This window comes from Geotrypetes seraphini, chromosome 8 (assembly GCF_902459505.1).
Source record: "Geotrypetes seraphini chromosome 8, aGeoSer1.1, whole genome shotgun sequence".
Lineage (NCBI taxonomy): Eukaryota > Metazoa > Chordata > Amphibia > Gymnophiona > Dermophiidae > Geotrypetes > Geotrypetes seraphini.
In genome coordinates, this window is record NC_047091.1 from 118,437,943 (window position 1) to 118,452,948 (window position 15,006).

The 15,006-nt window shown below is 44.0% G+C and overlaps 1 protein-coding gene across 1 annotated transcript; it reads left to right on the forward strand.

Moving 5' to 3' along the window:
• The first annotated feature begins 13,602 nt into the window (after positions 1-13,602).
• LOC117365509 (CENPB DNA-binding domain-containing protein 1-like) lies at positions 13,603-14,007 on the forward strand. Its single transcript, XM_033955989.1, has one exon. It carries the CDS (start codon positions 13,603-13,605, stop codon positions 14,005-14,007), a length of 405 nt encoding a protein of 134 aa, XP_033811880.1.
• The last annotated feature ends 999 nt before the right edge of the window (positions 14,008-15,006 follow it).

Sequence of the window (15,006 nt, forward strand, 5' to 3'; positions counted from 1 at the left end):
TGCCCTTTATACCCTCCACATCTACCCCATGTCACTTACACTACTATCACTAGTGACTGTGCCCCTCTATAGCACTTGAGTCAAATTTCCAGTAGAGGTTATAGGAGCAACAACTGTGGTAGAATTCAGGTATGAAGGGGATAGACAAAGGGACCTTAGTGGTGGAAGGAGGGAGCAAATGGACTAAGTAAGACTTGTGTCAACAGGCAGAGATGGGCAGACTGGGTTAGAGAACAAAAAAAAAATCCACCAAAAGACAGCAGAGCAAAAAACAATCTTGATGAAATCTTTATTTGAACGAGGTGCAGATAAAAATCAAAATGAAACCCAATAAATTTATTTAAAAATTTACATACCGCATACAACTATGCGGTTTCCATATCACATACATAAAATCTTTCCCTACTATTATCACATATAACATAGACATGTCTAAACAACATCATTAATCATCCCTGTTATAAACAGGGATAGGTCGCAAATTCAATCAATTCAGAAATACAAGCAAGCTTTAAATCATACATTGCTGTCAAAAAAATTCTAAAAGGCGATTATCAACTAAAATATACCCTTGCATAAGAAGGCATTGGAAAATAATTGAGTTTTCAGCATTTTCTTAAAATTCATCCTCCCCATATAAAACTGCAGGATACCAGGCAAGGCATTCCATAATTCTACGCCAGCCATAGATATCATTGATGCTCTGATTCTAGCATGCATAATCGACATTCTACCCTCCAAACTTAATTTCATCCCGTTTATATCTCTAAGCTCTCTTCTCGGTTTATAGATCTCAAAGAATTCTTGTAAGATCTTTGGGGAAGCATTATATAATGTCTGATGTATAATCGCAACAATCTTAAACTGCACTCTTTGTGGCATAGGTAACACAAGAGTTATATGAGTACTCCTTGGAACCCCTGTGATTAATCTTGCAGCGGAGTTGATAAGCATTTGCAAAGCCCTCAACTTCCCTATCACAACTCCTAAGTATAGTGAATTACAATAATCTACCCTACTCAGGATCAATGTCTGAACCACAGTATGGAAATCATATGTTGGTAATATTGGCTTCAATCTATAAAGCATTTGAAGTTGCATGTATCTCACCCTGATTATTTTTAAGATTTGGCTTTCCATTGTCAAACAACTATCTAAGCACACTCCAGGAAAGTCATCTCCTTTTTTACTGGTAGTCTTTTCCCCATAACAACCACATTTTCCAACTCAAAATTAATCTCTTCAGCCTTTCACCACCATTACATTACATTACATTACATTACAGATTTCTATTCCGCCATTACCTTTCGGTTCAAAACGGATTACAAAAAGAGTTATGGAAGAAGGGTTACAACGTTAGATCAGAGAAGGTTTCCAAGAGAGGGAAAAGTAGGATCTGGGGTTAGGGAGGGGATGGTAAGAGGGGGGTTAAGCTTTATCATGGTATTAAGCTTTATTAAGGGATTTCTTGAAGAGTATAGTTTTTATTTCCTTTCTGAACATCTTGTAGTCTGGGGTTGTTGTCAATAGGTTGGAGACTTGGTTGTCTATCTTCGCTGCCTGAATGGCCAGTAGTCCGTTGTATAGTTTTTTCCTTTTTACTTCTTTGATTGGGGGGTAAGTGAATGGGGGGGGGGGGTGTTTTTCTATGCCTGGTAGAGGTGGTTTGGATGAGGCGGTCGTTTAGGTAGGTTGGGCTGTCTCCATTTATAGTTTTAAATAGTATACAGTAGAATTTAAATTGTATTCTTTCCTGGATTGGAAGCCAATGAGAATTGATGAATGCCTCAGTAATGTGATCATGTTTTTTCAATGAATAGACGAGTCTCAGAGCTGTATTCTGAATTGTCTGTAGTTGTTTAATCATTATTGCAGGGCAGGGGAGGTAGAGGATGTTGCAATAGTCTAGGATACTTAGGATTAGAAATTGTACTAGGAGCTGAAATTGTGTTTTTTTGAAGAATTTTTGGACTTGTCTAAGGTTTCTCATAACTGCGAAAGATTTCTGTATTGTTTTGTTAATTTGTGGTTGCATGGTGCAGCCTTTGTCAATAGTCATACCTAGAAGTTTTAGGGTGGTTTGCAAAGGGTAATTGATAGAGTTGATTTCTAAGTTGGTTATGGTTGGGATTTTGTTATTTTCTAGGAGGATGAATTTAGTTTTGTCTGGGTTGAGTTTCAGTTTGTGGTCTTCCATCCAGTCATACCTCCATTTTGTTAACATTTAATTTCACATCATGTTCACTCATCTAACTTCCGATCATTTCCATATACTTTTGCAAGCAAAGATCTATATTAAAACACAGTAACAGGTTTGTGGTATAGACCATGTTTTGGTCTTAAAAGATCTTCTTCTGTGGTCTGGTACTGCTATGAACCACAAATGAAGGATTGTAAAAGGCAGTTTGTAAGCCCATACACAGTAACTTGTTTTGCTCATTTTGCAATCCTTCATTTGTGGTTCATAGCAGTACCGGACCACGGAAGAAGGTCTTTTACGACTGAAGCACGGGTCTATACCACAAACCTTTACTGTGTTTTATATTGTGTTTCATTTTGATTTTTATTTGCACCTCATTCAAATAAAGATTTCAAGATCATCAGTTCCACAGTTCTCTTGGTTTCAGACTGGGTTAGATCCAGTGGTCCTCGCCTTATCTCTTGGCATCCTTTATGCTTCATTGTTTCATTTTGTGACTGAAGGGAATGAGGAGGCACAGTAGGGCTTTATTCATCTCCAGTGAGGGCAGAACGAGAGTGGGAGGCACCCGGGGGTGGTGGCGCCTCCCACCCTTTTCTCCATCTCCTACTCCTTCCCCACCACCCATTGCACACATGCACCCTTTTCCTTCCCTACCTCTTTAACTTCCTTGGCATGAGCAACATCTCCAGCTTACTGCCAACACCAGCCTTGACTCTCCATCTGATGTCACTTCCTGGTTGCAGGAGCCAGAAGTGACATCAGAGGGAGTGCTGAGTCCAGGGTGAGCAGCAGGTTGGAGCTGCTGCTTGTGCTGGTGAAGAGCTAGAGGTATTGGGGGGGAGGAGGATTTAAGGCGCATGTGCGGTGGGGGAGGAGTAGGAAGGAGTGGGAGGCAGAGAGGAGGAAAGGTGCTGGCACCCCCACCTAAATGGCACCTGGGGCTACTACACCACTGTCCATCTCCATTCTTAAAAGCAAGAAGTAGGCTTGGGAAACTCAGTAATTAGGGATATAACACAGTCCCGGTCTCTGTTTCTCATCTTGATAGCTTAGGTGCAGATACATTCCCTGGGTTTGGAACCTCCAGCCAGATTTGGAACCTGCAGCCAGATCCGAATCGTTATTGTAAAGGAGGAAAAGGTCACTGATTTGGAGCGGCATTTTCGATATGACGTCCAAATCCGAGTTTGGACGTTTCATGGAAGAAGCACAAAAATCCAGTAGCGAACATGACCATTTTCGAAACAGAAACATGTCTGTCTTTTTGTTTAAAAAAAAAATGGCCATTTCTTAGATGTGTGTCTATCTTTTTGAACCATTAAAAAAAAAAAAGTCCAAAAGAAAAATGCACAAAACAAGCCAATGGGATGTATGTAAGAGGGGCCAGCAGTTTTAGTAGACTAGCCACACAGACACCCCAGCAGATCAGTGGAGCACCTTCCGGGGCACTGCAGTGAACTTCACCTAAAAAAGCCTACGTACAAATCTCCCCATAACCCCCTTATAATGTTTGGTGAGCCCTCCAGAACCCACCTAAAACCTACTGGACCCAACTATATACCACACCAATAGCCCTTATGTCTGCAGGTGTCACCTATATATAAATACAGTGGAATTAGGGTGGGTTTTAGTGGATTCATACGCTCCACTGCTAGTAGATAAGAGTGGGCTATGGCTCACTGGTGGAAGGTGTGGCTCACTTGTAGAATTGGTTGTGAGATCAAATCACAGTGCTCTCCCCAATGCCAAAGCCATAAAAAGGCAGTATACAAGTCCCCATTGCCTTCCCTCCTCTGCAGTCCACTGCACTGACCACCAGGCTACTCCAGAGACTTGCTTGCTGCTCTAATTGGACTGGCCATAGCATCATAACAGGCAGGTATATACTGTTTTATTCACATCGTTGGAGGTGGGAAGAGATTAGTGCTCACTGGGGGAGTACGTGTGTGTGTGTGGGGGGGGGGGGTCATGCCTTCTTCCCACCAGTAGTCATCTGATCAGTTTGGGCACCTTTTTGGCACTTACTCATTGTTAAAACAGGTCTAGCCCCAAATGTCCAAATTGTGCTCTGGACATTTTCTAAAATGTTTCATTATTTCAGAAAAATGTCCAAATAATAAGCCTGCCCTAGTCCCACCCAAGCCATGTACTGTGGACAAGCACCATAGACATCCATCTAGAAAACAAGTTTCAAAAATAGCACATTGGAAGAGTTTGGCAAGAAAAGCCTCTTTATGCCACATTTGTGGGCATATATCACCTTTCTGCGATACAACCCAAGTGGTTTACATACCTCTTACATTATATGCAGGTATTTTTGAATTGCAAAATCATTTTTGGAAAGCATCTTCCTGTATCCTCTCCTCCTCTCCCTTCCCCTCCCACACCTTCTCTTCTTACCCATCCCCTTTCCTCACTTCCTCTCCCCTCCTACCTATCCACCCCCCTACTCTCTCCCCTCTCCTCTCTTTAAGTCACCTTAAGCCAGTATAGGTATGAGCGACGCTCAAATAGAAGATTAGATTAGATAAGTTATCATTTATTCTAAAATATGTATGACTTCAAGCCTAGTATGCTACCAACCCTTGCCCCCCCCCCCCTGTGTGCCCAGCCTTTGGTGTATAGCAGGGTCAGACATGACTTTCAAGTTCAAGTTTATTGTATTTGACATACTGCCTAAGTACCTAGGCGGTTTATGCAAAATGAAACACACTTGCACAAATGCTTCAAAGGTCATAACATAATTAAATAAAGGAGACAAACAAAAAGACACACTAAAGGGGAAAGATGGATACAAAAGGAAAAGCAGTAAAGGACGCATCACCTAAATTTTAGATGGGGGAAGGACCAAAAGTCTAGAAAAGGCACATGAAGAGGCAAGGGGTAAGGGGTTCAGCAAAGAGCCTAAAAGAAAAAGGAACAATGCTGACAGAAATAATCTGGTGTAGAAATCCAAACAGAAGAATGGATTTTCTGGTTCAGGCTCTTCTTTTCTTTGACCAGATAAGCTGATGATTTTAGCACAGGCTTCAAACAATAATAACGACATCATTGCCTCCGTTCCAGCTGCTGTCAAAGTCTCTCACACCAGCTCACAAACCTGTGAAAGAGCCTCTAGGGCAGTGGTTCCAAACCCTGTGCTAAAGGACCACCAGCCAGTTGGGTTTTTGGGATAGCCCAACATGAATATGCTTGAGAGAGATTTGCATATAATGGAGGTGACAGGCATGCCCCATTAAGGCTATCCTGAAAACCTGACTGGCTGGTGGTTCTCCAGGACAGGATTGGGAACCACTGCTCTAGGTAAAAGACGGACAACTCTTTGCTGTATGAATTCCAGTAGGGTACTAATGGGTTGGGGGGTGGGGTTCTGGATGCACCCTCGGGATATGCACAATCACTGTTTTTCTGGGTGGTTCCTTGAATTCAAACTGAGTCTGTGAACCTTACCCCACAAGTTAAATCCTGTGCCAGTTTTACCCTTTTAAAATTATCAGAAATTTTAATGAAGCCATCTGCTAGAATTTTGAAGGAGGAATGGTACCACTGATTCCTGGGAATTCTTAGGGAATGATTCTTTACACAATAAATCCTCTTTGGGTATGTGCTTTACTACTCAGTGTGCTTGAGTGATAAATCCAGATGAGGCATTAAGACCTGTCCGGGGAGGGGGGTAGAATATTTCTATTATGCGGAGCATACATTGCGATAATTTTAAAGAATTTTGCTATTATACATTTTTTTCAAAAGAAACAGCTAACGTTGCTTACAAAAAGCTAGGTTTGTAAAAGGGGAACTGAGGATCATTGTAAATTCTAGCTGAACGGAGTCACAAGCATCAAACTGAGCTTCTGATCAATTCTACCAGGGGCATCCCAGTGTTTTCAGGCATGGGCCACAGGATCAGATATCCATACATGTGACACTATGTCAATGATTTACACTTGTGTGCATGTTGTCTAAAATTGTGATTTCATGACCGCTAAATAGCTCTGTAATGCTTCCAAAAGGTGGGTTAGCTAATTAGGTACATTTTTACGCTACATATCTCAAGTGGGCCTCATCTCAAGGTCAAGTGGGTGGCACATTGGACAAAGCAGAGATTCCACAGTGCGAGCTGCATAGAGAAACTGAGAAAGAGGTGATAACACACATGTAGAGACAGAAAAGTATACCCCCCCCGTATTGAGACAGAAAAGTATACATACACACATGCATGTATGCATTGACACAGAGAGGTACATACGCTCACATTATTACAGAGAGGCAGACACACACACATTAACGCACTGACACAGAGAGGTCAACACATATGTAGGCAGCGACACAGAGAGGTGTACATGCACACACACACACATTGCTATAGAGAGGTACACATAGACATGCACATGCATTGACACAGAGAGGTTCATGCACACAGATGCCAAGTGTCACTCACTAGGGGTGCCACCAGTAAATCCACTTTCGGAGGAACAAAAACTGGTTAAATTCCACATCCATTGCATAGAGCTTCACCATGGCTTTGACCATCCAATGATACGTGAGCATTTTGGTAATGTCTTGAGAGGGAAAACAAGAGGTTTGTGCCTTTGTGCTGCTCATAAGCGAGCACTATGTAGCAGAGGTCTGTGGAGTCTCTACCTTTAATTCCTGGAGGGATTCTATGATCACCTCCAAAAGTGCTGAGGACTTAAACCGCCTGCGCACAGTCAGGCTCTCCCTGAGATCAGTGGCCTCCACCAGATTCGGATCATCCGGGCCCCTCTAGACACGAAGCAGCATCACCTACTACAGAGGACCCTGACGGAGAGTAAAGGCATTGAAATAGAACCCATTTCATCCCAGTCTTCCTCAGATAAAGACCATCAACCATTTTGGTAGCCTTCCTCTGGACCAATTCCATCCTATTTATATCTTTTTGAAGGTGCGGTATCCAGAATTGTACACATTACAGTACTCCCCTGACATTAGCAGGGGTTCCGTTCCAGGAAACCCTGCGAATCTTGAAAAACTGCGAATATGGTTTTTAGTGGGGGAGACAGGAGAGGGCAGCAGGAGAGGCAAGAGAGAGCAGCCGGAGTGCCTGCGAGTGAAAGAAATCACTTGCAGTATGCTCCGACCTCCTCTTCCTGCACTAAAGTTGGGCCTCACCAATCAGGAGCTGCGAATGACCGGGCAGGAAGAGGCAGTCAGAGCATACCGTGAGAGATTTCCTTCACTCGCTGGTGCTCCAGCTGCCCTCTCCTGCCCGGTCATTCGCAGTCGGAAAATACCGCGAATGACTGGGACTGCGAATCACCGACCGTGAATGACCGTGGAAGCACTGTATTCGAAATGAAGTCCCACCACAGTCTTATACAGGGGCATCAAAACCTCCTTCTTCCTATGTACCCTAGTATCCGTTTAGGTTTTGCTGACACCTTTTCAACCTGTTTGGCCACCTTAAATCATCACATACTATCATACCCAAGCCCCGATACTCTTTCATGCACAAAAGTTCTTCATTCCCTGAACTGTCCCGTTCCTTCAGGTTTTTGCAGCCCAAATGCATGACCTTGCATTTCTTATCATTAAATTTTAGATGCCAAATTTCAGACCATTCTTCAAGCTTCGCTAAGTCTTTCTTCATGTTATTCACACCATCTGGGATGTCTACTCTATTTCAAATTTTGGTATTATCCGCAAAGAGGCAAATCTTACCTGACAGCCCTTCAGCAATATCACTTACAAAAATGTCAAAAAGAACAGGCCCAAAAACCAAACCTTGAGGCAAACCACTGGTAGCAATCCTTTCCTCAGAGTGATCTCCATTGACCACTACCCTCTATTGCCTTCCATTCAACCAGTTCCTGACCCAATCTGTTAATTTGGGGTCCTTACCAAGGGCACTCAGTTTATTTATTAGATGTCTGTGTGGAACACTGTCAAAGTCTTTACTAAAATCTAAATACACCACATCTAGCACACGCTCTCTATCCAATTCTCTGGTCACCCAGTCAAAGAAATTGATCAGATTTGTCTGACAAAACCTACCTTCAGCGAATCCATGGTGCTTCCAGTCCTGTAATCCACCAGATTCCAGAAACTTCACCATTCTCTGTTGTAAAGCATTTCCATTAATTTGCCTACCACAGAAGTCAGACTTACAGGCCTGTAATTCCCTACTTCTTCCTTACTTCCACTTTTGTGGAGAGGGACCACATCCACCCTTCTCCAGTCCTCCGGTACCACTCCTGACTCTAGAGAAGCATTGAAAAGAGCCATCAGAACTTTCCTAAGTTCCTTTAGCACCCTCAAATGTACACCATCTGGCCCCATCGCTTTGTCTACTTTTAATTGAACACAACCCTCTGAAAATCGATCAGGGTCTACTACTCCTCCATCCCTATTTCTGTCTTTTCTGAACATATTATAGCCTGGTATAACTATATCCCAGTCATGGTTCCCCATGAACCACATCTCTGTGATTGCCACTAAATCCAACTCAGCCTTTTCCATCACAGCTTCTAGATCCAGAACCTTGTTTCTCATACTTCGAGCATTAGTATACACTGCTTTTCAGACATTTCCCCTGTTCCTATTTGTGTAGAGGTATTGAGTGATTCACTTACCTGAGGATTTATACCCACCTGGGGGCTTTGATCACCCTGCCCCAATGATTCTAGTTTAAAGCCTTCTTCAGTAGGTTAGCCAGTCTGCTGCTGAAGACACTTCTTCCTTTCCTTTATAGATACACACCATCCCTGCTCAGCAGTCCTTGGAAAATCATCGACAATACCATCCACATAGCTACGCATTCATCTCCAGGATGCGAGCTTCTCTGCCCTGGCCTTTACCTTTGACAGGGAGGATCGATGAGAATACCTGTGCACCTGACTGCTTCCCGTTCTCTTTCAGAGCCACAAAGTCAGTTTTGATATGTTCAGAGGTACCTTGCAGTATCATTAGTTCCAACATGGATGAGCAGCTTCGGATAATAGTCATTAGGCTTGATGAGTCTTAGGAAGTTCTCCGGGACATCATGTATGGACTGCAGATGGACGCCTCAGAATCCAGATTACGGAACCTTGAATCTTCCCTCAGCACAGCCTCTTCTTCCCCACTCCTGAAAATCTTTGATGTCTCATGAAGCATTTCATCAATGTACCTCTCATTCTCACGGATGTTTCTTAGTCTTGCCACCTTCTCTCTCAGTTTCTGTACTTCCTTCATGACTGGGATTCAAGCTGAAGACAGCTTGCACATGGAACCACTTCCTCTGCTTGGGTAACATTTTCTGTCTGCCGAGAGACAAAAGCTGTAACCTGAGCAACAGCCAGGTTGACACCTGGAAGGTGGTCGCAGAGTTTTACCTAGAGCAAAGAGGGGAGCAAGGCTTTAGCAATTAAGCAAGAAGAAAGCCAAGGAGTCAAACCAGGAAACACACAGTTTGTGAGACAGTATGTCCCTTTCCCGACCCACAACACTTCCATTGCCACCTCTTCCTGTTGCTGTGTTACTTCTTTAGGCACACCATTTCTACTTCCTGTGGTGTGTAAAGCTACACTCCATTCTCCCACAGTTCACTCTGACTTAAGCCCCTCTCAATATCAGAGCTGCCAAGAGAAAGTAAGTTTTAAAAGGGAGATTTTGAGTTCATGGAATTCCATCCTTTCACAACCTCTTCCCCTTTACTCATCCTTATTTATCCCCAGTGACTGCAAGGTTAGAAGGAAAGAACAGATACCAGAAGCTATCCAAAACTTGCCCAGCCCAATTAGTAATATTACATCTCCCACCCAGTGAATCTTGGGCTCACTCAATTGTGGGGAAGGGCTGATAAATTCAAACCAGGAGCACAAAAATCTAAAAATTATCTTGTTGCTTGTTCTTAGTTTTTCTTTTTAGTCTCATTCTCCTGCCACATCCATCCTTTTTTTCACCTCTTTATGCTTCTTCCCTCCAATCTGATCCTGTCTTCTCAGAACCCTTTTTTCAGCTTATCTCCCCTATAAGCCCCTTGTTTTTTGAATAGCACATAGTTCCTCTCCCTGTCCTCATCTCTTTCTCTTTCTTCAGCCCATCCCTCACCCACTTATTTTTGTATCACAGCCCATGCCCCGCCCAGCTTGCATTCACTTCAGCTCTGTTCTCTCTTTTACGGTCCATATCTAAGGTGACCATACATCCCATTTTGAACGGGATCGTCCCTTTTTCAGATCCCCTGTCCCGTTGTCCCCACTCATAGCTTCGGGATGCCAAAATGTTCCGTTTTCAGAGAGGGCGTCCCGAAGCTGTGAGTAGGGACAATGGGACAGGGGATCACAGCCTGGATTTGGCAGTGGCAGCATCATCGCTCGAGCCCTGCTAACCCTCCTATCTCTCCCTCCCATGCGAACTCTGCCGATCCTCCCAGCGAGATGACTGAGCAACAAACCTCCAGCAGCGTTGACAGCCGCAGCACGCTAAACAGGTTGCTTCGCGGTTTTCTCCCGCTGGTGAGTCCCTCTGCCGCGTCCCTGATGATGAGGCTCAGCAGGGTTCGCATGGAAGGGAGAGATAGGAGGATCAGCAGGGGTTCGGCTGGGAGGGGGGAGAAGCGATCTGCCTCGGGTGCTCCAAGGCCTGACGCCATTACCTTCTTCGGGCAGCAGAAGCGTTTACAATTTGCTGCTGTTGGCAGCTTCAGGCCTTCCTCTCTGCTGAGTCCTGCCCACTTCCTGTTTTCATGAAGACAGGACCCGACAGAGAGGAAAGCCTGAACCCGGCAACAGCAGTGAATTGTGAATGCTGCTGCTGCCTGATGAAGTTCAGGACACCAGGCCTTGGGTGACAGAAGGAGGAAAGGGAGTAGAGGGGGAGAGAATTGGGGAGAGTGTTGCTGTACCCAACTGGACGGAGAAGGAAGATGAGGGAGGGAATGAAAGGAGATGCCAGGGCTTGGAGGAAAGAAGAGATGCCAGGGCATGGAGGGAAGGAGGAAGGTATGCCAGACCAAGGGAAAAGGAAGGGGGAAAGTAAGGAGGAGATGTCAGAGCATGAAGGGGGAGGGAGAGATGGAAGAAAAGAAAAGGATAGAGATGCCAGGGAATCAGGGAAGGGATGATGCCAGACCGTGGAGTGGGAAGAAAAGAAAGAAGAGAGAGATGCCAGAGCATAGGGGAGAGGGTGGTGACAGAGAGAGAAAAATGGAGGTGACAGAGCAGAAATCAATCATGTACAAAGGAGAGAAGGGGAAGGGGATAGATAGTTTATGGAAGGACCATAGAAAGAGGGAAGATGCCACATGGAAGAGAGAGAGAGAGGGCGGACACTGGATGGAAAGAGCAGAGAGGGCAGTGAATGGAAGGGGTAAGACAGAGGGTGAACAGTAGATGGAAGGGGTAGAGAGAGGGAAACAGACACTGAATGGAAGTGTGGGGGAGAGGAGGGACAGCCGCTGAATGGAAGTGTGAGGGACAGGGGGAGCAGATGCTGGAAGGAAGTGGGGAGGAGAAAGAAAAAAGGGTGCATGGAGGATTGAGAGAAGAGGATAGAGTTAGTTACTGGAAGGGGTGAGGGAAAGAGGTGGCAAGCTATAGGTAGACACAGTGAAAGAGGGAAATTGAGTACTGAATATTAAAAAAGAATTTAGACAGAGGCAGAAAATAAATTGAGAAGGAAGACCAGGGAAGAACAGGAGGAAGGGAGCGAAGAGAGAGATGCCAGAACAGGGGGGAAGGAGAAGAGACAGATACCAGATCTGGAAGGAGGAAAAGAGGAAGGAGACAGATACTAGATCTGAAGGGAGAGGTATGCACAGATGCCCTTCTGACCAAGACAAGCAGGCTTAGGGGGCAAGGATGGGGTGGGGATGGGTAGAATTGGGTGGGCCTGGGGGAGTGGGTCTAGGGATCCGGATTTTACATACGTAAAATCTGGTAACCCTAAGTACTATACTTAAATCATTAGATATATACCCTGCATGTACCATGTGAAAAATCTCACTCTTTGGCTTTCAGTTTCACTCCTTAGTGTGGTGAATCTCACTCTTTGGGATGGCTCACCCTTGACATCTCTACAGAAGCACACCCTAGAGAGGTACACAGAAACGCACACACAGACATGCAACACACATTGACAGAGAGGTGCACACAAACACACGTATGCAGCTCAAAGTGGTTGTGTTTGCTCTTGCTGCCTTTTTGTGGCAGTATTTCCTTGATTAACTCATTTAAATACACTCTCTGCACTCCAGGTCTTCCCTCTGGATTATGTCTCTGGGGGACCTGCTTCCAGTCTAAGATCCTTACCCTATCCTGCCTCCTGCCAGCTGGCAGTGCCCCTGATCCATCTGGTCTGTGGCTGATCTTGTCCCATCCTGCTTACCAATGGTTTTACAGTGGTGCTGAAGACTTGGATTTTGCAATGCCAGTGACCTGACATGGCCTGGCATTGAAAATGCAAATCTAATATAATTGTGGGCAGTCAGCACTTAAAAAAACACTGATCGTCAGTGGCTGAATATTGACCCATTTATGTTTCGCTCTCAGAGACGAGCAACAGAATCGGCCTGCCTGTGGCTATCTAAGCCATCATTTGCAATTGTATTATTTGTTTAACTTATCGGTTATGCGGTATAGAAATGACTTGTTCTGTACTGTTCTCCATTCCATATGTAATCTGATCACTACACCAGGGCTCCTTCCAGAACTTGCAATCATGGGTCCTAAATCTAGCCACTAAGGGAGGGATACCAGACATCCAGAAAAACCTGGAGATGTCCTCTTTTTAGAGGACTGTCCGGGTGTCCAGACGGATTTCCAAAACCCAGCAGTTTGGAGGCCCTCCGAGCACGTATAGATGTAGGGTGATGATGTGTCATGTCCATGTATGCTCGAAGGCCCTTCAGACGTGGCCCGGACTCAGGGAAGAAGAGATGAGGTTTGTGCGGGGGCGGGGCTGGGGGCAGATTGGGATGGAGCCACGTGTCCTCATTTTTTTCCTACAAGTTTCAAGTTTTATTTAAAATTTGATTAATCACTTAATCATACTTCCAAGCGATGAACAAAGATAAAAGTTTTAAAACATTCCGGGAGTACAATATATGAGACATAGACTTAACATACAGGACTTACAATGCCAATGGGGAAGAGGGGTGAGAAATACAATATGAGATAGGAAAGAAACGAGTAGAGGAAAAACATAAGGTAGGGTTTGGAAAAAAGAAGAGGAGAAACAGAAAAGAAGAGTGAAAAGGTGATAGAGTGGGAATAAGATACAGGTACTCGTTGACTTACGACCTATGCAAGTTACGACTGTTCAACTTTACGACACGTCTTCCGTTCTCCCAAGTCTCGCTACGCAGCGTAATAACATACATGGGGTGTTGCCCCATGTGAGTTTGCATCTTGTTGTTTTGGTGATTTTGTACCCTTAACATGACTACCAAGAGGAAATTGTCTCTATCCACTCCTCAGCCTTCCAAAAAGGAAAGAAAGGCCATAGATCTAGACACCAAAATGATGATAATAAAACAGTATAAAGGAGGAAAGAAAGTGAATGCGATTGCATGTGATATAAAGTTATCACACTTTACTGTGTCGACTATTATGAAGGACAAAAATAGAATTTGTGAAGCTGTGAAAGGTTCTGCACCTTTGCGGTCAACAGTGATTACGAAGCAACGTACTGGGCCCATCCATGAAATGGAGAACTTGTTAAACATTTGGATGGAAGATCAGATTCACAAGCGGATGCCCTTAAGCTTCTTTACCGTACAGTCAAAGGCTAGAAGTCTGTTTGGGACTTTAAAGGAACGTGCCGGAGAAGACTACAGTCAATAATTTGTGGCAAGTACTGGCTGGTTTAAGAGGTTTAAGAATAGATTCCAGTTGCGTAATGTTCAGGTGACTCGAGAAGCAGCGAGTGCAGATAAGGAAGGAGCTAATAAGTATGTTGATAGTTTAGACAAAATAATTAAGGTTGAAGGTTATCTCGCAGAGCAAATTTTTAATGTGGATGAAACAGGGTTATATTGGAAGCGGATGCCAGGATGCACTTACATCCACAAAGAAACCAAAAACATGCCAGGATTTAAAGCACACAATTTATCATACTGAAAATCCATGTGTATTTAAGAATGTGAACAAGCACACTTTGCCAGTTTATTATAGATCAAGCCGTAATGCCTGGATGAATCAGGCTTTATTTGAGGATTGGTACAGTAATTGTTTTATTCCTCACGTGCGTGAGTACTGTTTGGAGAAAGGAATACCCTTCAAAATTTTACTGTTGCTCAATAATGCGCCTAGACATCCACATCACTTAGCTGATCTCTATCCCAAAGCGAATGTGGTTTTTTTTTGCCCCTAAACACTACTCTACTTATTCAACCGATGAACCAAGGGGCAATTGCTACTTTGAAGGCAAACTATCTCGGAACGACTTTCGCCCAAGCCATAGCTGCTATAGATGCCGACCCTGAACTATCACTACGTGACTATTGGAAACAGTATAATATTCTTAAGTGTATAAAAAATCTTGCTGCTGCTTGGGACTCAGTGAACGAAAAGTATATGAATGATATATGGAAGAAGTGTATTAAGCGCTTTGCTGGATTTAACAGTGAACAAAAACTTGATGAGGTTCGTGAAGAAATACTGAAACTGTCAAAAGACCTTTCATTGGAATGTGAAATGGAAGATGTTGAGGAGTTGCTAGACTGGAAATCAGGAGAACTTACGAATGAAGAGCTGATAGAATTAGAAGATGAAAGAGTGGCAGAAGAAAAAATAAAAGAATTGGACAAAGACAAAGAGGATGAGGCGCCACAACAAATGGCG

Coding starts and splice junctions, on each gene's coding strand:
- LOC117365509 (XM_033955989.1), top strand. CDS start 13,603: ATGACTACCAAGAGGAAATTGTCTCTATCCACTCCTCAGCCTTCCAAA.